The 19,775-nt window shown below is 39.9% G+C and overlaps 2 protein-coding genes across 5 annotated transcripts in view; one reads left to right on the forward strand and one right to left on the reverse strand.

Annotated features, from left to right (window-relative positions):
- The window catches only part of CUNH17orf50 (chromosome unknown C17orf50 homolog), a 62,815-nt gene extending 59,196 nt beyond the window's left edge, over positions 1 to 3,619 (forward strand). For 2 of the 3 annotated variants that reach the window (XR_009745539.1, XR_009745538.1), the window contains 2 exons: positions 1,022 to 1,184; positions 3,273 to 3,619. Coding sequence is in view for 1 of the 3 variants with exons in the window: in XM_061465441.1 (XP_061321425.1) it covers positions 1,033 to 1,184; positions 3,273 to 3,525 (405 nt within the window). In the remaining 2 variants the exon portion in view is untranslated. Of the gene's footprint in view, positions 1 to 669; positions 1,185 to 3,272 lie in introns of those variants that run through there. The other variant, XM_061465441.1, reaches the window with a different exon arrangement.
- Positions 3,620 to 7,742: 4,123 nt separating this feature from the next.
- Positions 7,743 to 19,775, reverse strand: part of PIK3CB (phosphatidylinositol-4,5-bisphosphate 3-kinase catalytic subunit beta) — a 103,191-nt gene continuing 91,158 nt past the window's right edge. For both annotated transcript variants that reach the window (XM_061465443.1, XM_061465444.1), the window contains 7 exons: positions 19,391 to 19,500; positions 19,012 to 19,090; positions 12,754 to 12,921; positions 12,158 to 12,281; positions 11,349 to 11,494; positions 9,694 to 9,826; positions 7,743 to 9,202 (listed from right to left, as the gene is read on the reverse strand). In XM_061465443.1, the coding sequence (XP_061321427.1) occupies positions 9,065 to 9,202; positions 9,694 to 9,826; positions 11,349 to 11,494; positions 12,158 to 12,281; positions 12,754 to 12,921; positions 19,012 to 19,090; positions 19,391 to 19,500 (898 nt within the window). In that variant the 3' untranslated portion in view covers positions 7,743 to 9,064. The remainder of the gene's footprint in view (positions 9,203 to 9,693; positions 9,827 to 11,348; positions 11,495 to 12,157; positions 12,282 to 12,753; positions 12,922 to 19,011; positions 19,091 to 19,390; positions 19,501 to 19,775) is intronic.

Below are 19,775 nucleotides of genomic sequence, written 5' to 3' on the forward strand. Positions count from 1 at the left end.
TAAATGATTACAACACAACTGTATTACAATACGGTTAAACACACCCTGCTTCAGGGTGTGAATCCTGCAAAGACTTTGCACAGTGAGTCCCTTCTGCCTGTGTGTATCATACTGTAAGAGCTGGTTAAGAATTGCTGTCCTTAAGACAGGGAAGGTTGAGTGTGGGAGGGGAGGGGGGAGGACAAGGGATGGATGGGGGATGACAGGGGGAGGAGATGAAGAGTAAAATCAGAAAAGTGCATAGTTCAAAATGCTTTCAGTTCTGGTTTTAAACCTACAGAGTTTGCATGACTGGTATTAGATGATTTGTGGAAGACATTTTGAAGAGGTAGGAAGAGACAAGTGCTTCCAGGCAATAGGAGGGGCTGAATGCAGCCCTCCAAGTCAAGCAACCAAAAGTTAATGCAATTACCAAGTATTAAAAGCAGAGCAGAGAGACTAATTCAATCAGAGAGGCCAAAGGGATAATTCTTGGAGACAAAGCAATGCAACACGGAAATGCAGACTAATAACTGGTCTATCAAAAGAAAAAGGAAACAATTTCCAAGCCTTAACTAAAATCCCCAGTTGGTTCTTCATCTTTTCAGGGTTCTGGTTTTTGCTTTGCAGTGTTTGTTCCATCTCACATCTGTTTCACTGCTTCTGTTCTCCGCACAAAACTGTTTCTTTAGCTCCTGGCTCTTTGCTTTTATCAAACGAGCTGCCTCCTCTCTTGGTTTTCAGGAACGAGCCTAATCATGAAAGAGAGCTCGTAGAGGGAAATATTTATTATATTTAATGTCCAAACGTACTTTCTATAATTACGTGGAATAGTGGTTGAGTAAGAATACCGAGTCACCTTGGGTCTGCTGGATTTTTCCAAGCAGGTATTTGCTCCACCTCATGGAAAGCAGCTGATCTCTTCTGTGTAACCAGGACACTTACAGGTCTGTGGAGTAACAGGACCAGACTTCACGAGGTCTAATGCAGTACGGGAGGGACTTTCGAAAAGCTACTCAGATTTCTGCTTTCATCTAAGCAGGTGCTGTTGCCATGACAGATAAAATGAGCTGGCACAAAGGAAAGAAGGAACTCACAGAAGAAAGCACAGGAGATGGGAAGCACAGCCGAAAAAAGCGAGAGCGACTATTCAGGAGGAGATTTTCTGGACTGAGCCTCTTCTCTGGGTCTCCTAAGAAGAAACTGTAAGTACATCTGAGATTATATTTTGTATACATTCTTAACCAAAACATTTTTAAGTATTTCCAGAGCACCTTTCAAAGAGCCACAGACATCTCTCTTACTTCTACTCTGTTGATTGTTTCACAAAGAAGGAAAACAGCTATAGGCTAATTAAACAACTTGACCTAAAAAAGCAAGTCACTGCCAGAAGTATGACATGAAGGTCTCTGAACATGTGGTCTGCATGTTCATCTGACAACCATTTCCCTATACTTCCTCCCACCCAGCAAGAGAACCGGAGGGGCAGCATCTCTATTCCTCCACATACACACAAGCACTGCCAGTTGTGACAACCCAAGACACTGCTTCTAGAGGTCACATTGCTGCAGTTTTCGTTGTGCCAATATCCCTACCTCCAGCCTGTAAGATACAGTGGCAACGTATGGGCAGCAGCCAAAATCACTCTTCAAAGTTAGTGCTTCTAAGTTCCTTGAATCAGACCGTAATTACTGCTTATGTTCCTAAAATAGTGCCTTTATGCTTACTGCTTTATAGATAGAAAAAGCCAAGTAATACAAAACCATTCCTTCTTTAACCAACGTTAGCAAAGAGGCAAAAATGAGTTTGAGTTTACTGCTTTGTGCACATATTAGGTTTGAGTTATCATCAGTCTGATGGGATTTGAAATTCTTTTCTTGGGTCTTTGTACTTGATATTATTCTTCCTGCACATGAGGTAAACGTACCATATACGTCATGCTAAGATCAGGACTAGCTTCCAAAAGGAGTCTTTTCTCATCCATTAAAAGAGCCGTTTTCTGTACACATCTCCAAAGAGTCTGCCTTTGATAATTATCATGAAATTACTGTCTTAGCAGGAAGTGCATGCAAGTCTCAACAATTACTCAGCTAACTACATTAAGCTTGAAAGCCACAGCAGCTGGTTACAAGCTTGATACAAGATTAATATAGACTAGCCAAAAATGATCCTGAAAGCAACGTTCTTCTCTCAGACTGATCCAACTGGAGAACAACTAATACCAAGGCTTTGCTTTGGGGTTTATCTTGCTGCTGAGGAACTAGACTGGAAACAGTCAAGCATCCAAGGAGTCAGTAAATTACACCTGTGAATTTTCTCCATTGTGCAAAATTACACTGAAGCGTGCATTCGGGAGGCAGACAAATGCAGCTGAAGCAGTCAAGTCATGCTCTCTGGGACTTGATCCTTATTAGAAGGTGATGAATATGGATTTTCCCCAGTTTGATCTAAAAATAAAAACATACTAAAACAGTGATGTAGCATCCTCCTCCCATGGTACTCTCACATTAATGGAGAGTCAGCCTTCAGGCTTTACTGGGTGTATTTCCACAGACCAACTGCATGGCAGGGGTTTTTTAAAACATTCCAGGCATCAGGGTCCACAGAACTTCACAGCGGTGAAATCATACAATCTCTGCAGTTCGGCACTGATTTGTGAGCTTCTGTAAGGGATTATGTAGGTTATTGGCTTGATTTTGAGGGAGGTACTGTTTTATAGAAAATATAATGGCATATAATTCAATCAAGAGTGCTTCCCTTGCTGTCTTTCCATCTCTGTTCAAGGATAGCATAATATAGGGGCTATCTACTAGCCAGCATAATTATTAGTGCATGAAAGAGGAAAAAGAACATTTATGATAATGTAAATGAGCTCTACTACGTCAGAGCCTATAACTTAGATACATAAAGCTGTATGAAATCTGTCTGCATGCAAACACACAAGGCTTGTTTCACCACCACCAACGTATTAAAGAACTGAATAGAAAGCACCTACCAAGCTAGTTGCCTTACCATTTTCTTATGGTTTTGTTTAAATGGTGGCAATCCTTTTAATAATTCTATGTTCTGAAACTAATGGTTTGTTGCTGCCACCTCAGCACCAGAGCCGCACTCTCCATTTTCTGTCCATTCCTGCTTTCTGCAGGTGACCACACGCTGCACCTGCTCCTAGCGTGTCACAGGGAAAGCCTCAGGAAGGGTTCATAAATCACACACTAATTGCTTCTGCTGATCTCATTCATCCAGGAATCTGTGTAGGTTAAACTTGTTGCCTTCATTTCTGACTGTTCTAGCCCTCAGGGAAGAAGTCAGCTTCTTGAAGACAAGAGAAGATGCTTACACAGGAAAGGTTCCAAAAAGCTGAAGGCAGCGAGGGAAGAAATATGTACTTTAAGGCAGCCTCACTCTGGGAAAATGTGTCCAAAATGTGAAATCCTCGTCTGCCCAAAGTGCGAAACTCTGCACTCAGAACGGAGCTTCATTGCCCACAGCCTGCTTGATCACTATGACACAGGAGACGCTGTCTGCAGAAAGTCAAGTACGTAGAGGTGATTATAAAGATTTGCTGTGGATGCCCTGGGTACCTGACTACATCCAAAATGCTGAAGCTTGGGTCCATTCAGGGTGACTGGATCATTGTCCCGTGCACTCTAATATGCAGCAGTTACAACCATACTGTACTTCATACCTGCTGTAACAGATGCACATTCACCAATTTAACTAGCATAAACTCTGCAAACAAAGATATGTAAGTAGGAGCTAGAAGTTTCTCAGCTACTAAGAAGAGGGAATCATTTCAGAAACACTTTCAAAGAGTTTTTTTTTTCCTCTCAAGGAAACAAGATTATCCATTGAGCTGCAAAAGAGAAAGTGAATTTAAAAGCAGAACCCCTGGGTGATTACACTTTTTTGTAGTGCCTAGCTATGTTTCAGTGTTGTTTGTGGTCTGGAATATTAAACTTCTTCTTTATTTTTAAATTTACTAGCCTGGGTATGCAGTTTGATGGGGGAGGGGGCTTCTAAAGGTTATCCTGGCCACAAGAATTGCAGAACACTTCCAAATTCCCTTCCACAGTTTCTGAACTTTTACAGACTTCAAATCCTAACTTACAATTCAGTGTTTCTCCTTAAAAGGAACAGGAACAATCACAACTCATGAAGTGTTTAAACCTTTTTTGGGTTGAAGATCTGTGCAGTACAGCTCCAAATGCAACAGTATTCACAGTTTAAGCATACCAGTGGAACCCACACCTCTGTCTCCATTACCTCTACAGAGCCCAGAAGGACTTGCTCAGCAAGGTTCAGGAGAGCAGCACTGTGACTAGCCAATATACAGTGGGTGGCATTAAGGTCCAGGCATACACAAGACAACTTACCTTATGGAGCTCATAAAGACAGATTAAGGGCAGAAGTAGCCTCTGGAGCAGATTACCCCAAACCCAGCAGCACGTATCTCTTCCTCCCTTGTCAGCTGGTACAATTCTGTATGCAGGATGAATTCTTTGGTAATGTTAGGGAATAGGCAACACAAACTTTGTCTCACATAGCCATTAAGGGTTCTTTTATTTAGCCAGGCAGAATACAGACTGAAAAGTTTAGACCGGTTTCGTCACTTGTTTTCCTGTGTTCCCAAGCCACTGGTCCATAAGGGAAAGGACTCCCTCTGTCCTTCCTGCTCCCCTTTGAAGATGTTCCATTTTTGTTCCAGTTAATGTTTGGTAAAGGGACTGGAATACAGGCTTTTTTTTCTGTCCCTAGAGAGTACTCTAACTGAGCTACGTCATCCATTCTTGTCTTGGCTTCCTCCCATACCTCCTACGGAACAGTTTCAACAGGAGGAATTCAGAGCCATGCGTATAACATTCTCACACTGCAAAGTATCCTGAGTGATACTGCTCAGCACCCTTTGTGGCATGTCAATCAAATGCTTGATGCACCTTAGGCAAGGAGGTACAGCTGCTTTGTCCCTGTGGAGCAAGTAGTCAGATCACAAACGCGCATCCAGAGAATGCCCATTAGGTAAGATACGCAGGAAAAAACCTTGGGCAGAATTCGCAAATAGGAACAAACCACTAACAAGTTCCTCGATTCTACTCAAACTTCAGTGGTTCTGGACACTCCCAGCAAGTGCCCAGGCTTCCTGCCCAAACACAGACTTCTAAAGCCATATATCAGATCTAACAAACATCCTTGCGCTACAAGGGCTGTAATCCCTCAGAAACCATGTTTCCATGGAGCTTGACTGTCGCTTCCTCCCATTTGCTTCATAAAAGCCAAACGATGCCTTGGAAATCAGAATTAACCTTTTACATTTCTCTGACTGCTGTTCTTAAACCGTGATCCTTCACAGGTTTCCAAAGAGTAAGCCATGCCATTACTTAAAAAACACATACCCATCCCATCCTTCATCAAACAATCCCTGGAGAAACTTCACCTGAGAAATCTCAAGGTGCCAGACTGTAAGGATGAAGGACTAGCTCACCACAGCAGTATTATTTTACATCTGACAGTCCAATACAGGAAACCTGCTAAAATAGGTTACAGAGTTGAGCTGGCTTTCAGTGGGGTGTTCCAGAGCTGACATAACATGTAAAGTTCTACCAGCATTTGATGTAGAACTTTCCTTTGTGGTTTGCTAGAGGACAAGATGGCAAGTTCCTCACCTGGGTCAAGTTGGAAAGGCACAGAAATACTAGCAGCTTGCACACCCGGCTCATTAAAGCCATTAGTAGCCAGTGGTACTGTGGTCAGGCAATAAAACTGCCTTGAACTTAGTCTGACTGTTACCTTGTGAACCAAGCCAGAAGGAGGCAGGCTGTCCATCAAGCAAGCCAGAGCCACATGCAAACTGTGAGGTCCAACAGCAGCGCAGCACCGCCGTCACATACAGCAGCACCTACTAAGAGTCACTTTCCATCGGGTCGGATCTACTCCCTCTTCACTTGGCAGTATTCTGCCAGACAAGTTACTTTTTGAATTATTTTAAGAAAACTTGCCAAAACCTGGAACGCATTATGTAAGCACAGGATTGCATTTTAGAAGCCAGCTCAGACACAGAATTATATTAACCCAATATATTGTGAAAGAGTAAAAATAGAATTACTGATTACATACTTAAAAGGTTTAGGCTTGGAATCATTCCTAAAGAATAAAGCTATGATCACCACCTGACATATTAATTACTAAGAGCCTGTGCTATTTAATTATCTGATTTCAATAGCTCTAGGAAATTAAAAGAGTAATAACGGACTCTGCTGTATTATATATATGAATAGGCTCTGACAAAGGCATTTGCTAGAATGTGAATGACTTAACAAACAACACACCACTGTCATTAAAACTGATACAAGCATCAAAGGGAAGGGAATCAACTCCACTGCTGAGGGGCAAATCATGGGAGTGCTCTCCTTGGAAACCAAGGACAGGTCACACAGGAGTGCAAGAACAGCAGTTGTCAGCATTCGCCACAAATCAGATGATACAAGGTATAGCAAGGAAACCCATCCAGTAATCATGCAGTCAGAAGAAAACCAGAACAGACTTATACAATATACACACTGCATATTCCCCGTTTGTTTTTAAAGTAGTCTAGGTGCCTTCTTCTCTGTCAGATGTAATGAAGGCTGGAGAAGCAGAGCTGGTTTAAGAGAAGTCACTTTTCCCATGGAAACATTCAGACCACATTAGATGCAAACTTGGAAAAGAATAATAAATGTGACACAAGACCATCTGAAGTGACAGAGTTTTGTACCAAAGTCCTAGCTTACATTTCTCTTCTACAGCAGTGTAAAACTACATCCTTTCCACAGCTTCCATACTTAAAATCATGTTATGTTTCTACTCACTATTAGAAACAAAATCCTTAAAAAACCCTCTCACATTATAATCTGACCACCTGATGCCTTCTGAATTCTGCAAATAATGGTCTAAAATAATGGCTCAGAGGAAGAAAAAAAAAATATGATCCCACTCAGCCCAAATAAACTGCCCATTTTAACAGTATGGCTGGATATGGGAGGCAAATAAAGAATTAATTAATGGACTGATGTACAAAGCATCTTTACTCTGTGCAACATCCTGGTGGTAACTGACAGAAGGTGTTTCTGTGGCTGGAGGCCAATGCTACTTGCTAGCTTTGCAGATGGGAATCAAAGGCACAGACTTAACGACTTGTTTCCAGTCTCACATGAAGTTGAGTGGAACACGTTGCTGACCTGCCTTAGCCTCGGATGTAAGAAGCTGTCACACTCCCTCCTGTCCCAGACCTTGCACACCAGCCTTACACAACAAAGATGAATGTGCCAAGTTCCAGGGAGAAGGGTATGTCACCCTCAACAAGACAACATAGCAGACACTCTAGTATGCTGTCCGACAGAAAACATCACACATCCAAGAATGGACACATATGCAAATTTATGTGCTGTGAATTAGCTGAGGATGAAATTACTTTTCCCAAAGTTGTCACGTGCAGAGTAGTTTCTTTGTACCCTTCTTCCCATCTGCTTTAAAAGTAAAAATAAATTAAAAGGGGGACATGGCACACTTCAAGTGCTACTATATTATTACCAAAAATAACTAAAAACCATAAAGCACATGTTACTTTCACAATATTGTAGAAGCAGAGGTCTTTTCAGTCAGACTCACCCAAAGGGTGAGGGACGAGAGAATCAAACCACTACATAAAACGGTGCTCTGGCTCCAAAAAGGTTCTTGACCTTGAAAAGAAACAACAAAACCCCCAAACAATGACAAAAATAAATCACTTTCAACAAAGTAAAACCGCCTTTAATTAAATTCCTACATAAACCAACATTTCTATGCAAAACAACTGTTTAGTCAAAAGGAAATATATACGTTTCTCTTTCAAATGGCAACAGGAATTGAGAGCTACCAGTGTTCCTTGGAGAACAAGCAGTAAAGTCAATCTTGCTGATGTTCAGAAACAGTATGTTACATCTCTTAACCAGCAGTTCCCTATTGCACGTAACAAATCTGCTCTCCATTTAAGCACCTAAAAGCCTGGTACCTCACTAAATAAATTAAAACAAATCCAGTTTCTTCAGCAACCATCTTCAACATATATATCTTGTAAAGCAACATTACTGCAAGCCTTTAATAAATACAGAAAGAAAAGATTAATGACTTCTCATTGGTGTTTTAGGGAACAATGTTTTCCCATAAACACTTGCTTTTCCAAACACTTGGGGTTTTTGGTATGTATGCTCTGATAAAACACTATGTATAGGATATTTGATGAAAATTTTCCATACCTAAATCAATATGTTTGCATGGCACAACTAGTCTGAGATATCAATTTCAGTGTAAGGCTGTAAGGAGCTTCTTGCTGAACCTGAAGTTAATGTGCATTGTAAGGGGCTGAAAGCAAAGCCCCAGAGCCAAATGGGAGACTGTTACCAATGAGGGTCTCCCAGGCATGTCTGGCCTTACTTTCCCCTTATGGAAGGGCTTTGTTTGTGTATGTTATGTCAAAGGAACAAGATCATGCAACCCTGAACATCTGGACACCGCATCATTTCCAGAGGTCTCCCTCTGTCCACCTCCCCATCTTACCAATATCTACTCTTCTCTCGGCAGCAGTATAAGACATTAAACAGCTCCCTGTAGTACAATGATACTGTGGTTGCTATTTACAGTAACTTAATGCATCTGTGCCAGTAAGGCAGAGTCCATATGAAAAATATACACAATATGGTCAATTTTAGCCAGATTAGGATATATATATAAAAAAATTTCTCTTAAAGTCCCAACTTTAAACAAAGAACAATTCTGTCAGAGGTCTCCAAACCTCCTGAGGCTGTTAGAGTACATTACCCTAACGTATAAAAACAAATATTTACACCTCCATAAAGTACCAAAGAAGTTTTAAAAATGCTTAGTAGCTCTCAGCGTGCAAAGTCAGCAGGAACTGATTATCCAGGATGTTCACTATTTGTAGGGTCTTACTTCTTCTCGTTGTTTTGTTTTCTTTCTTATTTAAGATAGGTTCCATTGGTCCATGCTACAGATCCCTTTTAAAAAACACTTATCAAGGGAACATCCAGCTTAGTGCAAATGCAAAAACCTTCTAGGATCTGTAGTCTTTTCGAACAGTGTGAGCCATCCAGTTCACTTTAGTAGTCCAACTTTCCCGGAGTGCTTCATCAAACTTTTGCTTAAATTGTTTTAGTGCTTCTTCCTCACTCTTCCCTAAAGCGAGGGAGTCCTGAGATGACAGCAAAACAAGTACTGTTAGGAATTTTACAAACTACAGCTAACGCTGCCTCCACCTTGCAACACAAACCACATTCTGGTTTTTTTTCCTGTTCTGACACTTTTTCACCTATTATTCATTGAGCAATGTATTAGAGGTATTTTCTGGGTTTAAAGACAAAACTAAATAAGAATTAAGCAGATATTTTTTCCCTTTGCAGGTCTGTGCTTGTGCATAGGCCAAGACATAGAACACCCCTGAGGTAACTACATTTAAGATGAAGGGATGCTGAACTCATTATAGAACAGTTGAGAGGAACATGTATTCACAATTTCCTTTGACTGCTAGGACTGACTACAGGCCTTGTTCTATAGAGCTCAAAAAGAAAGCTTTGGGAACTACGTGGAAATCTTGACAGAAATGGAAAACAATTAAAATGTATTCATCTTAGTATCAAAACTGACATATTGCAAAGTCCCACTGAGCTGTAAATCATACTTTACCTTGAGATACTGGATGTCCTTGACAGAGGTTAGCTCTGGAAGCCCTGCAGTTAACATCAGTGCAAAGAGTGTAATAAATAGGTTTCCATGTTTTCGCAGAATCAAGTATGCTTCTTCACAATACTGGCGGAACCTTCACGTTCAACCACAAGCACATGCGATCAAGACAACACATGAGAACTTACACAGATGACAAATGTATATAATGATTTCCAAAAACTGCTATCTGGTCTAACACGCGTATTGTAGGAACACAGTAACAGAAAGGACACAGATATCTACAGAATCTCCAATGCATTCCCCCAAATATACCCCATGCCCTCCAAGGAGCCCTCAGAACATCAGTACAAGAGGCCAAAAGCTTTAAAAGAAGCAACCATTCTTCAGAAAAAGCAAAAAATGGCAAAGATAATGCTGGTGTCCCACCTCTTCCAGAATGTTAAGTGAAACACTCTCATGATCCTACACAGTGGAGAACAGCAACAACTCTACAGCAGTCCCTACCTATCCAGCCTGTCTCTGTAAGGTAATTCCTTCCTGCAGATGTGGTCAAAATTGAACTCACTGCCAGATCTGGCATGAAGACCTATCACACAGGCACTTAAGACCTTGCTTAGGGTCCCCAAATGTGCCATTGTCCAGCATTTAATCTGTAAGTTTCCACAGAAAATGGGAAGAACCCTTCAGACTAAGATGATGAGCAATAATTCAAAGAATAAAATCTCTTCTGAAGCATTTTTCAAGTGAAAGTTGAATCCTACTGCCATTTAAAGTACTTCACAGTCCACAGCTCTTGCAACAGCATAGTCACTTAATGGCCTTTACATCATGGCTTAAAAGTGGAGCTACAGGTTGATTTCTTTAGTCTCCAGAAAAGACATGGGTCACTAGCAGCTCTTTTCATAGACAAACCATTACAACTATATGTACAGCTTCTGCTAGCAGAAGTAGCTGTAAGATTTATCTTACATATTTAAGTACGTAATTTCACATCTCTGTCAAAAAATTCTTCCTTTGAAAACAGATAGCAAAGTGAGAGTAAAACATTCAGAACACCCCTCCTGTCATTGGTGAGAATGATACAGAAGGGAAAAAGACAGATCTCCCACAGCAGGTAGAATCACAGAAGGCAGCTTCCCTTGTCATGTGCTTTCACGGTCCACTGCAGCACTGTATCCTGAGGTGGGAAGGGGCATGCCAAAGCATTGGACTGGGAGCAGGAGGCTCTATACACCTAAGCATCTAAGTCAGGGCATGATCGATCAGCACAATGAATGTGAACTGACAGACAGAAAGGGCAGAAGGGAGCCTGCTTAAGTCCAGTGCTTCATCTCACTTGAACAATAATCTGTGGAATCCCTCCCTCCTGCCTGGTGCTGCCGAAGGTAAAAAAAAAAAAAAAGATGAGTCCAGAAGAGTCTGCCATCTCCTGCTGGGGAAGATAAAAGGAACTGTATCTTTTCATTGCAAAGCTGCAGTTTCTGATGTATGAAGTAATTCGTATATGTATATTCAAGCTCAAGTAGAGAAGTAGACAGTGTTTTAAATGTGCGCTAGCACACTTCCACGCAAGTACAAATAAGCAAAACAAACTCAGATAGGTTCCTGGTGTGCTGGAAATTATCACTCAGTTATGAAAGGAAAATAATACTCACCGACCAAATTTTTCAGTGTTCCCTGTTTTTCCTTGTTGAATAACATGAATGAAATCATAGGTGAGTATGAAAGGTACCCGTTCCCTTTTAATTCCAAACTTGGACTTGAAGTTTCCAAGGATATGCCCAAAATCGATATGAAAGAGCTAAAAACCAGAAATGAAATTAATTTATACAGTGAAATATTTCACTTTCCCGATATCTCTGCAGGATGCTGGTATCAAGAACAGCTAATGCATAATGCTACTCTTCACAACCCACAGTTTCAACTCATTGGGAGTATTTAGTTTTAAACATTTCAAGACTAATTTAAAGTCAGTGATAACAACCAGGCTCTTATGAGCAACCAAATAAATGTGCAAAAGATTATCTCAGGTTTAAGCTTTTGACGTCTGCCAAGAAACACCCTGTGATAATATCAGATAAAAAAATGAGCCCAGTGATGAGCCTGGAAGACTGAACATCATCGTATCCAAGGGCTTCCCACATAAAGCCAGGAGCAAAGCTAGTAGAACTTAAGCTAATCTCACGGAACCTGCAGCCGGGCTCCCATTTCAGAAGCAAAGATAAGGACATTTCAAGCTGTCTTTTAGTAGGTAAAAACCTTAATACTGCAGTGTCCCTAAAACTCTCCCTTTAAGATCCTTGCTAGTTTTATAGGCAGAATAATTTACATAAACTCAGACAAGTTAATTTTACTGAGACACTGAAGATATCAAAAGTTTAATATAATTCTTATAGATAAATATAATATAAATCTCACAACAGAGACATTGTAATTATTCTACCTACAGAAGAGACTTTTTTACCTGACCGTTTTTTCTGACCATAATATTGTCACTGTGTCTGTCACCAATCCCCAGTACATAAGTAGCTACACAGTAGCCAGCACAGGACAGGGTAAATTCTTCAATGGCTCGATCCAAGTCATCTCTAAAACCACAAAGACAACCAACATTAGTGCACAAGACTGGTAATTTGCGTCATTCCTGGACCTCAAAAAGGATTTTTGCTTGTTTAAACCAAGTGCCCGTTGGGATGAGGTAAACCTAGACTTACTTGAGAGAAAACACTGTAAAAAGTAGCTAGGAAGAACGGGAGAAATGCAAGTATGAAAGGCAACAACACCAAGACCTGTGACCCATGTAGTTTCCTTGGGTTGGTTTGTTTTGCCAAATCGAGTGTAACTTACTCAACAACATGCAGTCAAAATGTTGCCACATTTAAGCTGGATCGCTGTTGGAATCCCAAGGATACCATGGATTAGAGTCAAAAATTTTACAAACTAGAAAAATAAGTAGTAACGAAGTTGCCAGAAGCACCACATATTCCTTGACATTGAAATAAAAACTTGAAGGAATTTTGTGGCTTAAACTATAAATGAGAAAATAACTGTAGAAATTACCCTAAATTGTATTCCTTCAGCCAGTTCAAGAGAGCATCTTTGTTGAAGGCGGCGGCGGCAGCAACGTTGCTGCTATTTAACTGAATGTCAGCAATGGTTTCTGAACTAGACACGGCCTCAATAAGGCCTGAGTGATCTCCAGTTGCTAAACAGCCATAAGGCAATATCCTGAAAGGAAACACAGATTTATGTTAAAAACAGAAACAGCAAGCACATTTCTTTAGTGTATCAACATCCAGTTCAGGCTGAATACTCAGGCTAACTTGAACACTAAACTCTCAAAGGTTAATGTACAGACATTGCTTGCAAAGTTAAAATACCAGCAATACATTTAAAATGTTATTTTTCCCTATTTTTATATATATTTATAAAAAAGAAATTATAAATAACCCTTATTTTTCCCTTTTCCTAGATAACACAGTTGTACTTTGATAGGAGAAACCATAGAGGGAGCCCTTTGTTTTCATTTGTTATTTTACCGGCTAAGCAGTTACCTTCATTCTAGACAAAATCATTTGTGTAAATGGAAAAGAGCATCTCTTTTCTCCCCGTTCTTCCTAGTTTAACATAAAATGCTAGAAATCCATTTAAATATAAACATAAAATAATGTTTTCCAACTCTTATTTCAAACATAGAAACCTAATGAAAACTAGGAATGCACCTTTTAACCTGCCTGGTGTGCAAGAATACTCCTGTGCATTCATACACCATGTCTTGTAAAAGTATCTACAATAATATCACTGTATTAAGACACTTAGAGATGTGTCTAAATAGTTATGTGTAGTTTTTTCTAAAACTTTTCCTCACTCCAGATGCTTAAAATGCTAAATGGGATGGGAACTTGGACAGGAGCTCCATGTCTGCAATGGGAAAGTAAAGCAACTCCTCAAAGGTATTACATCCCAAATGGAAGTGTCAAGAGTATTACCTCTATTCTGGTCATGGATCCACGTAGAAAAGAACGGCTACCCATGCAAATCTAATTGCAGTACACAAGGTATAGACTAGTACTCACTGACTTACAAAGCTGTATGAAAAATTGCAGGACATTAAAATCTGTGTGGGGTATATATGCATCCATACTTACATATAAATACAGACACACACCTATATATGTGTGTGTGTATATATATATATATATATATACACACAAAAAGCACTGCTGGTGGAGTTTAATCAGTATTCATGTATAAAGCAGATACTGATTGCTACAAAGCAGAACCATATCTTTCAGCCAACAGAGGCTATTATCCCAAGTCACAGAGGAAAACTAAATAACATTCCAGGTGAAAATAACTGGAACTTTTTGGCATAATAGCTATTAGACAGCTGAACAGCTTGCCTAACAGCACGCAACTGAAGGGGCACAAGTAGGAATAACTATATAGCTGGGGGTTCTTCTCTACGGGCCACAAAACCAACTGAAAATTAGATTCAACAGGGGATTCAGAATGCACAACTTTGAAACAAAAATTGAAACCTAATAATAATAAAAAAAGACAAGTGCAGATTTGGAACTTTCTTCCTATTTCTAATCTATTTCCCAATTAAAAACCCCAACAGTCTAGACCAAAGGGCTCTCACAATGAACAGAAGGGATCTGTAATTACCGAACACCAATGTCCATGATAGAAGGAAGCACTGCCCATCCTTATCATGATACGACAAATGTAAGCCAAATATTGCCAGGTTAAAGTGCATGCTGGCCTTCTTCCATGGCATTTCAACCCACCCTACTTGCAGCTTAACTGGGCACATGTCCAACAACTTCCCCTTCAAAGCAAGCAATGATGAAAAGCCTTCAGCCCCTTGAGGACTCTGTGCTTACAACTGGAGGAAAAAACATCCTTGTCAGAGAGACAGTTTGACAGGAGTCAAGTTAGGGACAAATCCTCTGGGCCCTTTCCATCTCATCCTGGTCTTTCTGACTTCAACATCTGTCAGCAGGATATGCTCCCTGCTTTTTAATGCCGGTAAAAACCACAGGCAGATCAACACAGCAGTCCTGAGCAGGACAGAAAATGTTCATCATTCCATTTAATGCTGTTCTTTATTTCCACAGTTTAATTCTCCAAAGCAGTATATTTCCAAATCCTTCACCAAGTTCTGGTAATTTATTAACACATTCTCTGTAACTTCAAGGCCAATGGTTTAAAAATAATGTCATTTTTACATTTGTAACAAACGCATTTTTCAATATGTTTATGAGCTCTGATTTCATTAATGTACAGTCGCTCAACATCAGACTTGACAGACGTTAAGGGAGGTAAAGATGAAAACTCATTATAGGCATTGAGCTCAATAAGCCATGAAATGAAAAAGTAGTCTGGAGAACTCACTCTGTCCATAAAGTAACCAAGTACTAAATACCTTGACAATCTCTGACAACAAAGGTCACTCAGCATAGATCAGATTCTTCAAACTTCAGATTTTCTTTTGTTCTGTTACTTTGCTAAGTTCTCCCTTAACACAGTTTCAATGCTGTCACATAGGTAAAGCTGCAGATACGCTTTTTGATGCAAGGATTACTCTTCCAAGAGGTGCAACACTGCAGACCCCACGGACAGCTGTTACACCCCTCTGCTGTGACAGGTATTTGCAGTATTTAAACATTCCTCATAGAAACAAGTATCAGAGAATGACAATCTACTGAGTATATCCGTACACGTGACTTAAGACACAGAGTTTTTAACTTGAAGAGTTGTAACTTTTCATGGGTTTGAACCGCTGAAAGTCTTATCTTGTCACTCTGCAGATGTAACCTCAATAAAAATACCATTTTATTTAGAGAGTTTGTTTCATAACTGCCCATACTTAACAAGAAACAACTAGACATAAGCTACAGAAAGAAGTGCGGAAGTCTGGCTGCACACACTTACTAATGTCAATTCTTTCCTCCTCAATTTTCAGGTAATAGTTTATGTTAGAAATTAATAGGTATGGGGATTAATTAAAGAACATGCTTTTTTGGTTTTCTCATTTCTCTCTGGTACTTGACCGACAGACATCTAAGGTAAACTGACCCTGAGCCAGACTTCTCTAAATGACAGCACAGTGCTCCTCTGGGCTGACGGTCATTGCTGTCTACTGGCTGGGTCTGTATGAAAAGCAGATGCAATTTCCATGAGAAGCTTTATTCAGTTGGGCACTGCACGGTCCAGCCAGTGACAGCTCTGGATGAAAGAGCTACTGGAGTACACTGCTGCATCCTCCTGCATATTTCCCTGATACAAAATCTGGTCTTGTTCTGCTCTTCAGTCAGAATGCACATATGGGACTGAGACAACGAAACACACCCTATGTGGAATAGGCCAGTTTGCCCATGAGACAAATCACTTAACAGTTAAACAAACAAACAAACAAACATACAAACATACACTTCTGCTTCTTCAGCTTTGGAGATCTCAAAACCAATATATATTTGGTGTTCCTCTCCAGAGCTGAGAAACCCCACTGAGAATATCCTGCTTGCTTTAGGCACAGACTGGGCTAAGATTTCATTTTATATTACTACTGAATAACTGACTGTGGATTGCAGTGCAATTATAAGGAAACTGACCCTATCCCAAACTCCTCGATGGCAGTATATTGGTTGCCATTTGATCCATGCTTTGTAGCAGCAGCGTTATTTGCTTGTGGCAAGATATTGATTGGCAGAAAGAGGCAGACACCAAGTGCTTCTGCTCTTATGCTGGTGAAAGAAGAGAGAAGCCCTGTATCATTCTTGCATAAGATACCAGACTTTCTGTAGTGGAAAATAGTTGAAAAGCGCAAAATCCATTATGCATCCACAAAGGCAAAAGGGAAGCAACAACTTCAGGGAAACTATAGCCTCAAAGGATGATACAGGGCAAAAAGAAAATACTGCAGTCTTTATATGGACACACAAAGCTGTATTTTTCAGGAAAGCGCTTATTTACCTGATACCATGCCTCTTAACCAACAAGCAAGCAAGTCCCAATTCACGAACATGGCTACAGAACCACTGCTGTTAACCCACAGATTTTGGGGTTACCTCTTCCCAAGAGGCACACATACTGTAAACATGGACATCACAGTGTCCTACCCTCCCAGCTGCGTCCTTGTGCTCCAGGCATTCAGAGTGCTGTTTTGTCCAATTCTGTTTTCAATTCAGGCCATTTCAGAGCCTTCCCTTGGCAGCTGCCTGGTTAATCTCTCTTTGACAGATATCAAACTGTAGCCCTGCCTCAATCCTAGAATTTTATGTTCTAATCATAACTACGAGAGGATGAATGGAAGGAAGATGCTCCCAGTTAAGTAAATAAATGGAAGAGGCCAATTATAGAACTTCAGTTCTCACTAGGAACTTCCCCTTGCTACTTTTTTTTCTTCTGAGAGTTTTAAGAAAAATCTTGGACATCAGAGACCGTTTGTGGTTTTCCTTTGTTGAGTTTAGAAAAATGCCTTAGTCAGGAAAAGCCTATTTGATGACTCCTGATCGCTATTCCTGTTTGCTAGGCACAGTGTGTGGCCCTGGCTGCAACCACAAACTAAGCTTCTGGAAGGCAGCAACCAAAGAATGCCTCATCTGGGATTCCACAGCTGCCAGAGATTGTCCTTGCCGCTAAACGCTGGATCAGTCTCCTTACAGTCTATTTATAATGACATAAATTACCTAAAGTTTCCTCAAATCAGTGTTCAACTTAACACATGCCCAGCCACCTCATCACAAACATATACTTCCAGAAACTATTGTTCACATTCCTCCCTCATTCCATACTTCACTCAAAGGAATTTCCATAAGCAGCATAAGTAACAAGTTTATAGTTTTACTTGTCTGTGCAAGCTGATGTTTTGTGCCTTATGAAACTCCCACTATTATGCTTGAAGCACAGAAATTTTAAATGAGCTCAAACAATTTAAATGGAATATTTCAAGTAATATTTAAATAAGTACTTCTAGCTTTATAAACAACACTTAAAAATTAAACACAAAGGATTATAGCTCTTTCACAGGCATACAAAATTGAATTTATGGCCTCCAAATGGTTTATAATAATCTGATACCCAGTATCTTCTTTAGAACTACTTCTCTGAAAAGAAATAAGAACTTGAAAATTATTTTGGCTAAAAGTGGTGCATAGATTTGGCTGGAAAAGTATCCCCCAAAATAACCAACATGCCTTCCCTCCCCCCAGAAAAACCACAAAAGGCCCACGAATTGATACTTCTCTCCCGGGACCCTCATCTTCATGAAGCCTGTATGTAATTAATATAAGATGGACATTCTGCTGTTAAATTTGGTAGGAAACAGATTGCAAGTATAAAATTTATTTGGACATGTGTGGCCATGGCAGCACAAACCACACATGTCCTTAAGGAAAAAGGCCCAGAGAAATGAGAAAATGTTAAAAACCTGTATTTGCATTCCACAATTCTGGTAAATCTCAACCAGACAGCAAAATTCTATTATAAAGAATCTCAAGCCTCCTACTCCCCCATCCCCAAATTACCAGTACTTAAAGCTGACTAAGGCCTAGAGAGGGTTTTGCCTATTAGGTCTACCCATTAGAGAATTGTGATGGTATATTCCAGGTGCAGTCCTCAGCTGCTAACTTTTGGCCAGCAGATCTGTGTTCTGTGTTTGTACTTCACTTTCATTCTTCAGAGTTAATTTACTTAAGAGTTGCAATCTAAGTCCCCATTTTTGCATATGCCTGGAAAATCAGTGACCACTAAGAGTTAAGTTTGTTACATGAGGAGTTTATGAAATATCTCTGTAAAGGTCACAAACACAGGCAAACAAACAAAAGACACAAAAGCTGCTTGCTGGATGCTTAACTCAGGAATTATTTCCTGAGCTCATACAATGCTTTTTATCTAGATGATTTTCAAACAATGAAAACACTAAACTATATAAAAGAACAGTGGAATTTACAATCAGTGTGGCAACTTAGATAAATGGCAAGAGATGTGGCACACCAGGAAAAGGATTCTGATTGATAATAAATAAAAAAACCGAAGTTTCACTTCACTTCTTCCATTATTCCTTTTCATGGTTAAGTTCTTCTGTAATGTGGGCCATCTAAGAAATTAAATGCCAAGAGAAGCCATCTAATCAGTTACAGTAACTGCTTTCTATAGGCTGTTCCCCCTGGCAATGAGAAGTGAAACCTCTGGACAGCCATGTGGATGCATAGAAAGAGAACAGTAGAGAAGATATTTAGAAAACATGAGAACTTTACAGCTAAAAGCAGACTCTCCATCCAAATAAACCAGCCCTCAAAAGATCCTTACCGAAGATCCAGACCAGCTTCTTTCCAAAGTATGTCCATCAAACGCAAAATCTGGAGCGTCAACATGTCCTGCCGCAGATCTATAACAAGAGATTGAAACTGCTACTTCAATCTCTCAGTGTGCTGTAGACAAACTTCCTTATGTTTATAAAGCCTTCAGAAAAAGCAATCTCAAAAACACTAAAGGTGAAGTTGGGATTAATCATAATTATATTACCATCATTGATCATGTATATACTTTGAAACCCAGTCAGAAGATGATGCTTCATTATGTTAGAGTAAATCATATTTGTTCTACAGCAGTACAGAGCAACAAGCTTAAGTGCAAGTGTGGGAACGAAGACAGAAAGGAAAAGTTTAAAGTTTTTAGCACTGCTTACCATCGCCATTTTTAAAGATGATCCCTACAAGATCTCCTCCAAACATCTTGTTGTTGTACACTATCCATAGAGGCTTCATTTTAGAATCCATATATCTACATTTCTCAACACTAGAAAAAAATACAAAGAAAGTTTCAGTCCAATAAGAGTAATTCAACTGAAAATATCCAAACATTGTGCGAACACAACAGAACACACAGACTTCCAGTCTGGAAGCACTGATATGTTACCTCTGCTTTCATTCTGCTACTATGCTATGAGCACTTACCAAGTTACAAACATATTGTTATAGATGGAATGTATTAGATACTGTGATTGACATACATATATCTAATGCTTTAATTAAACACCGTCATTTTCAGAGAAAATGATTTTCTTTATATCC

The sequence above is a fragment of the Pezoporus flaviventris genome, unplaced genomic scaffold (assembly GCF_033815535.1).
Source record: "Pezoporus flaviventris isolate CSIRO_AGI_PZ_B2104156 unplaced genomic scaffold, CSIRO_AGI_Pfla_v1 ptg000040l, whole genome shotgun sequence".
Taxonomy (NCBI): domain Eukaryota; kingdom Metazoa; phylum Chordata; class Aves; order Psittaciformes; family Psittacidae; genus Pezoporus; species Pezoporus flaviventris.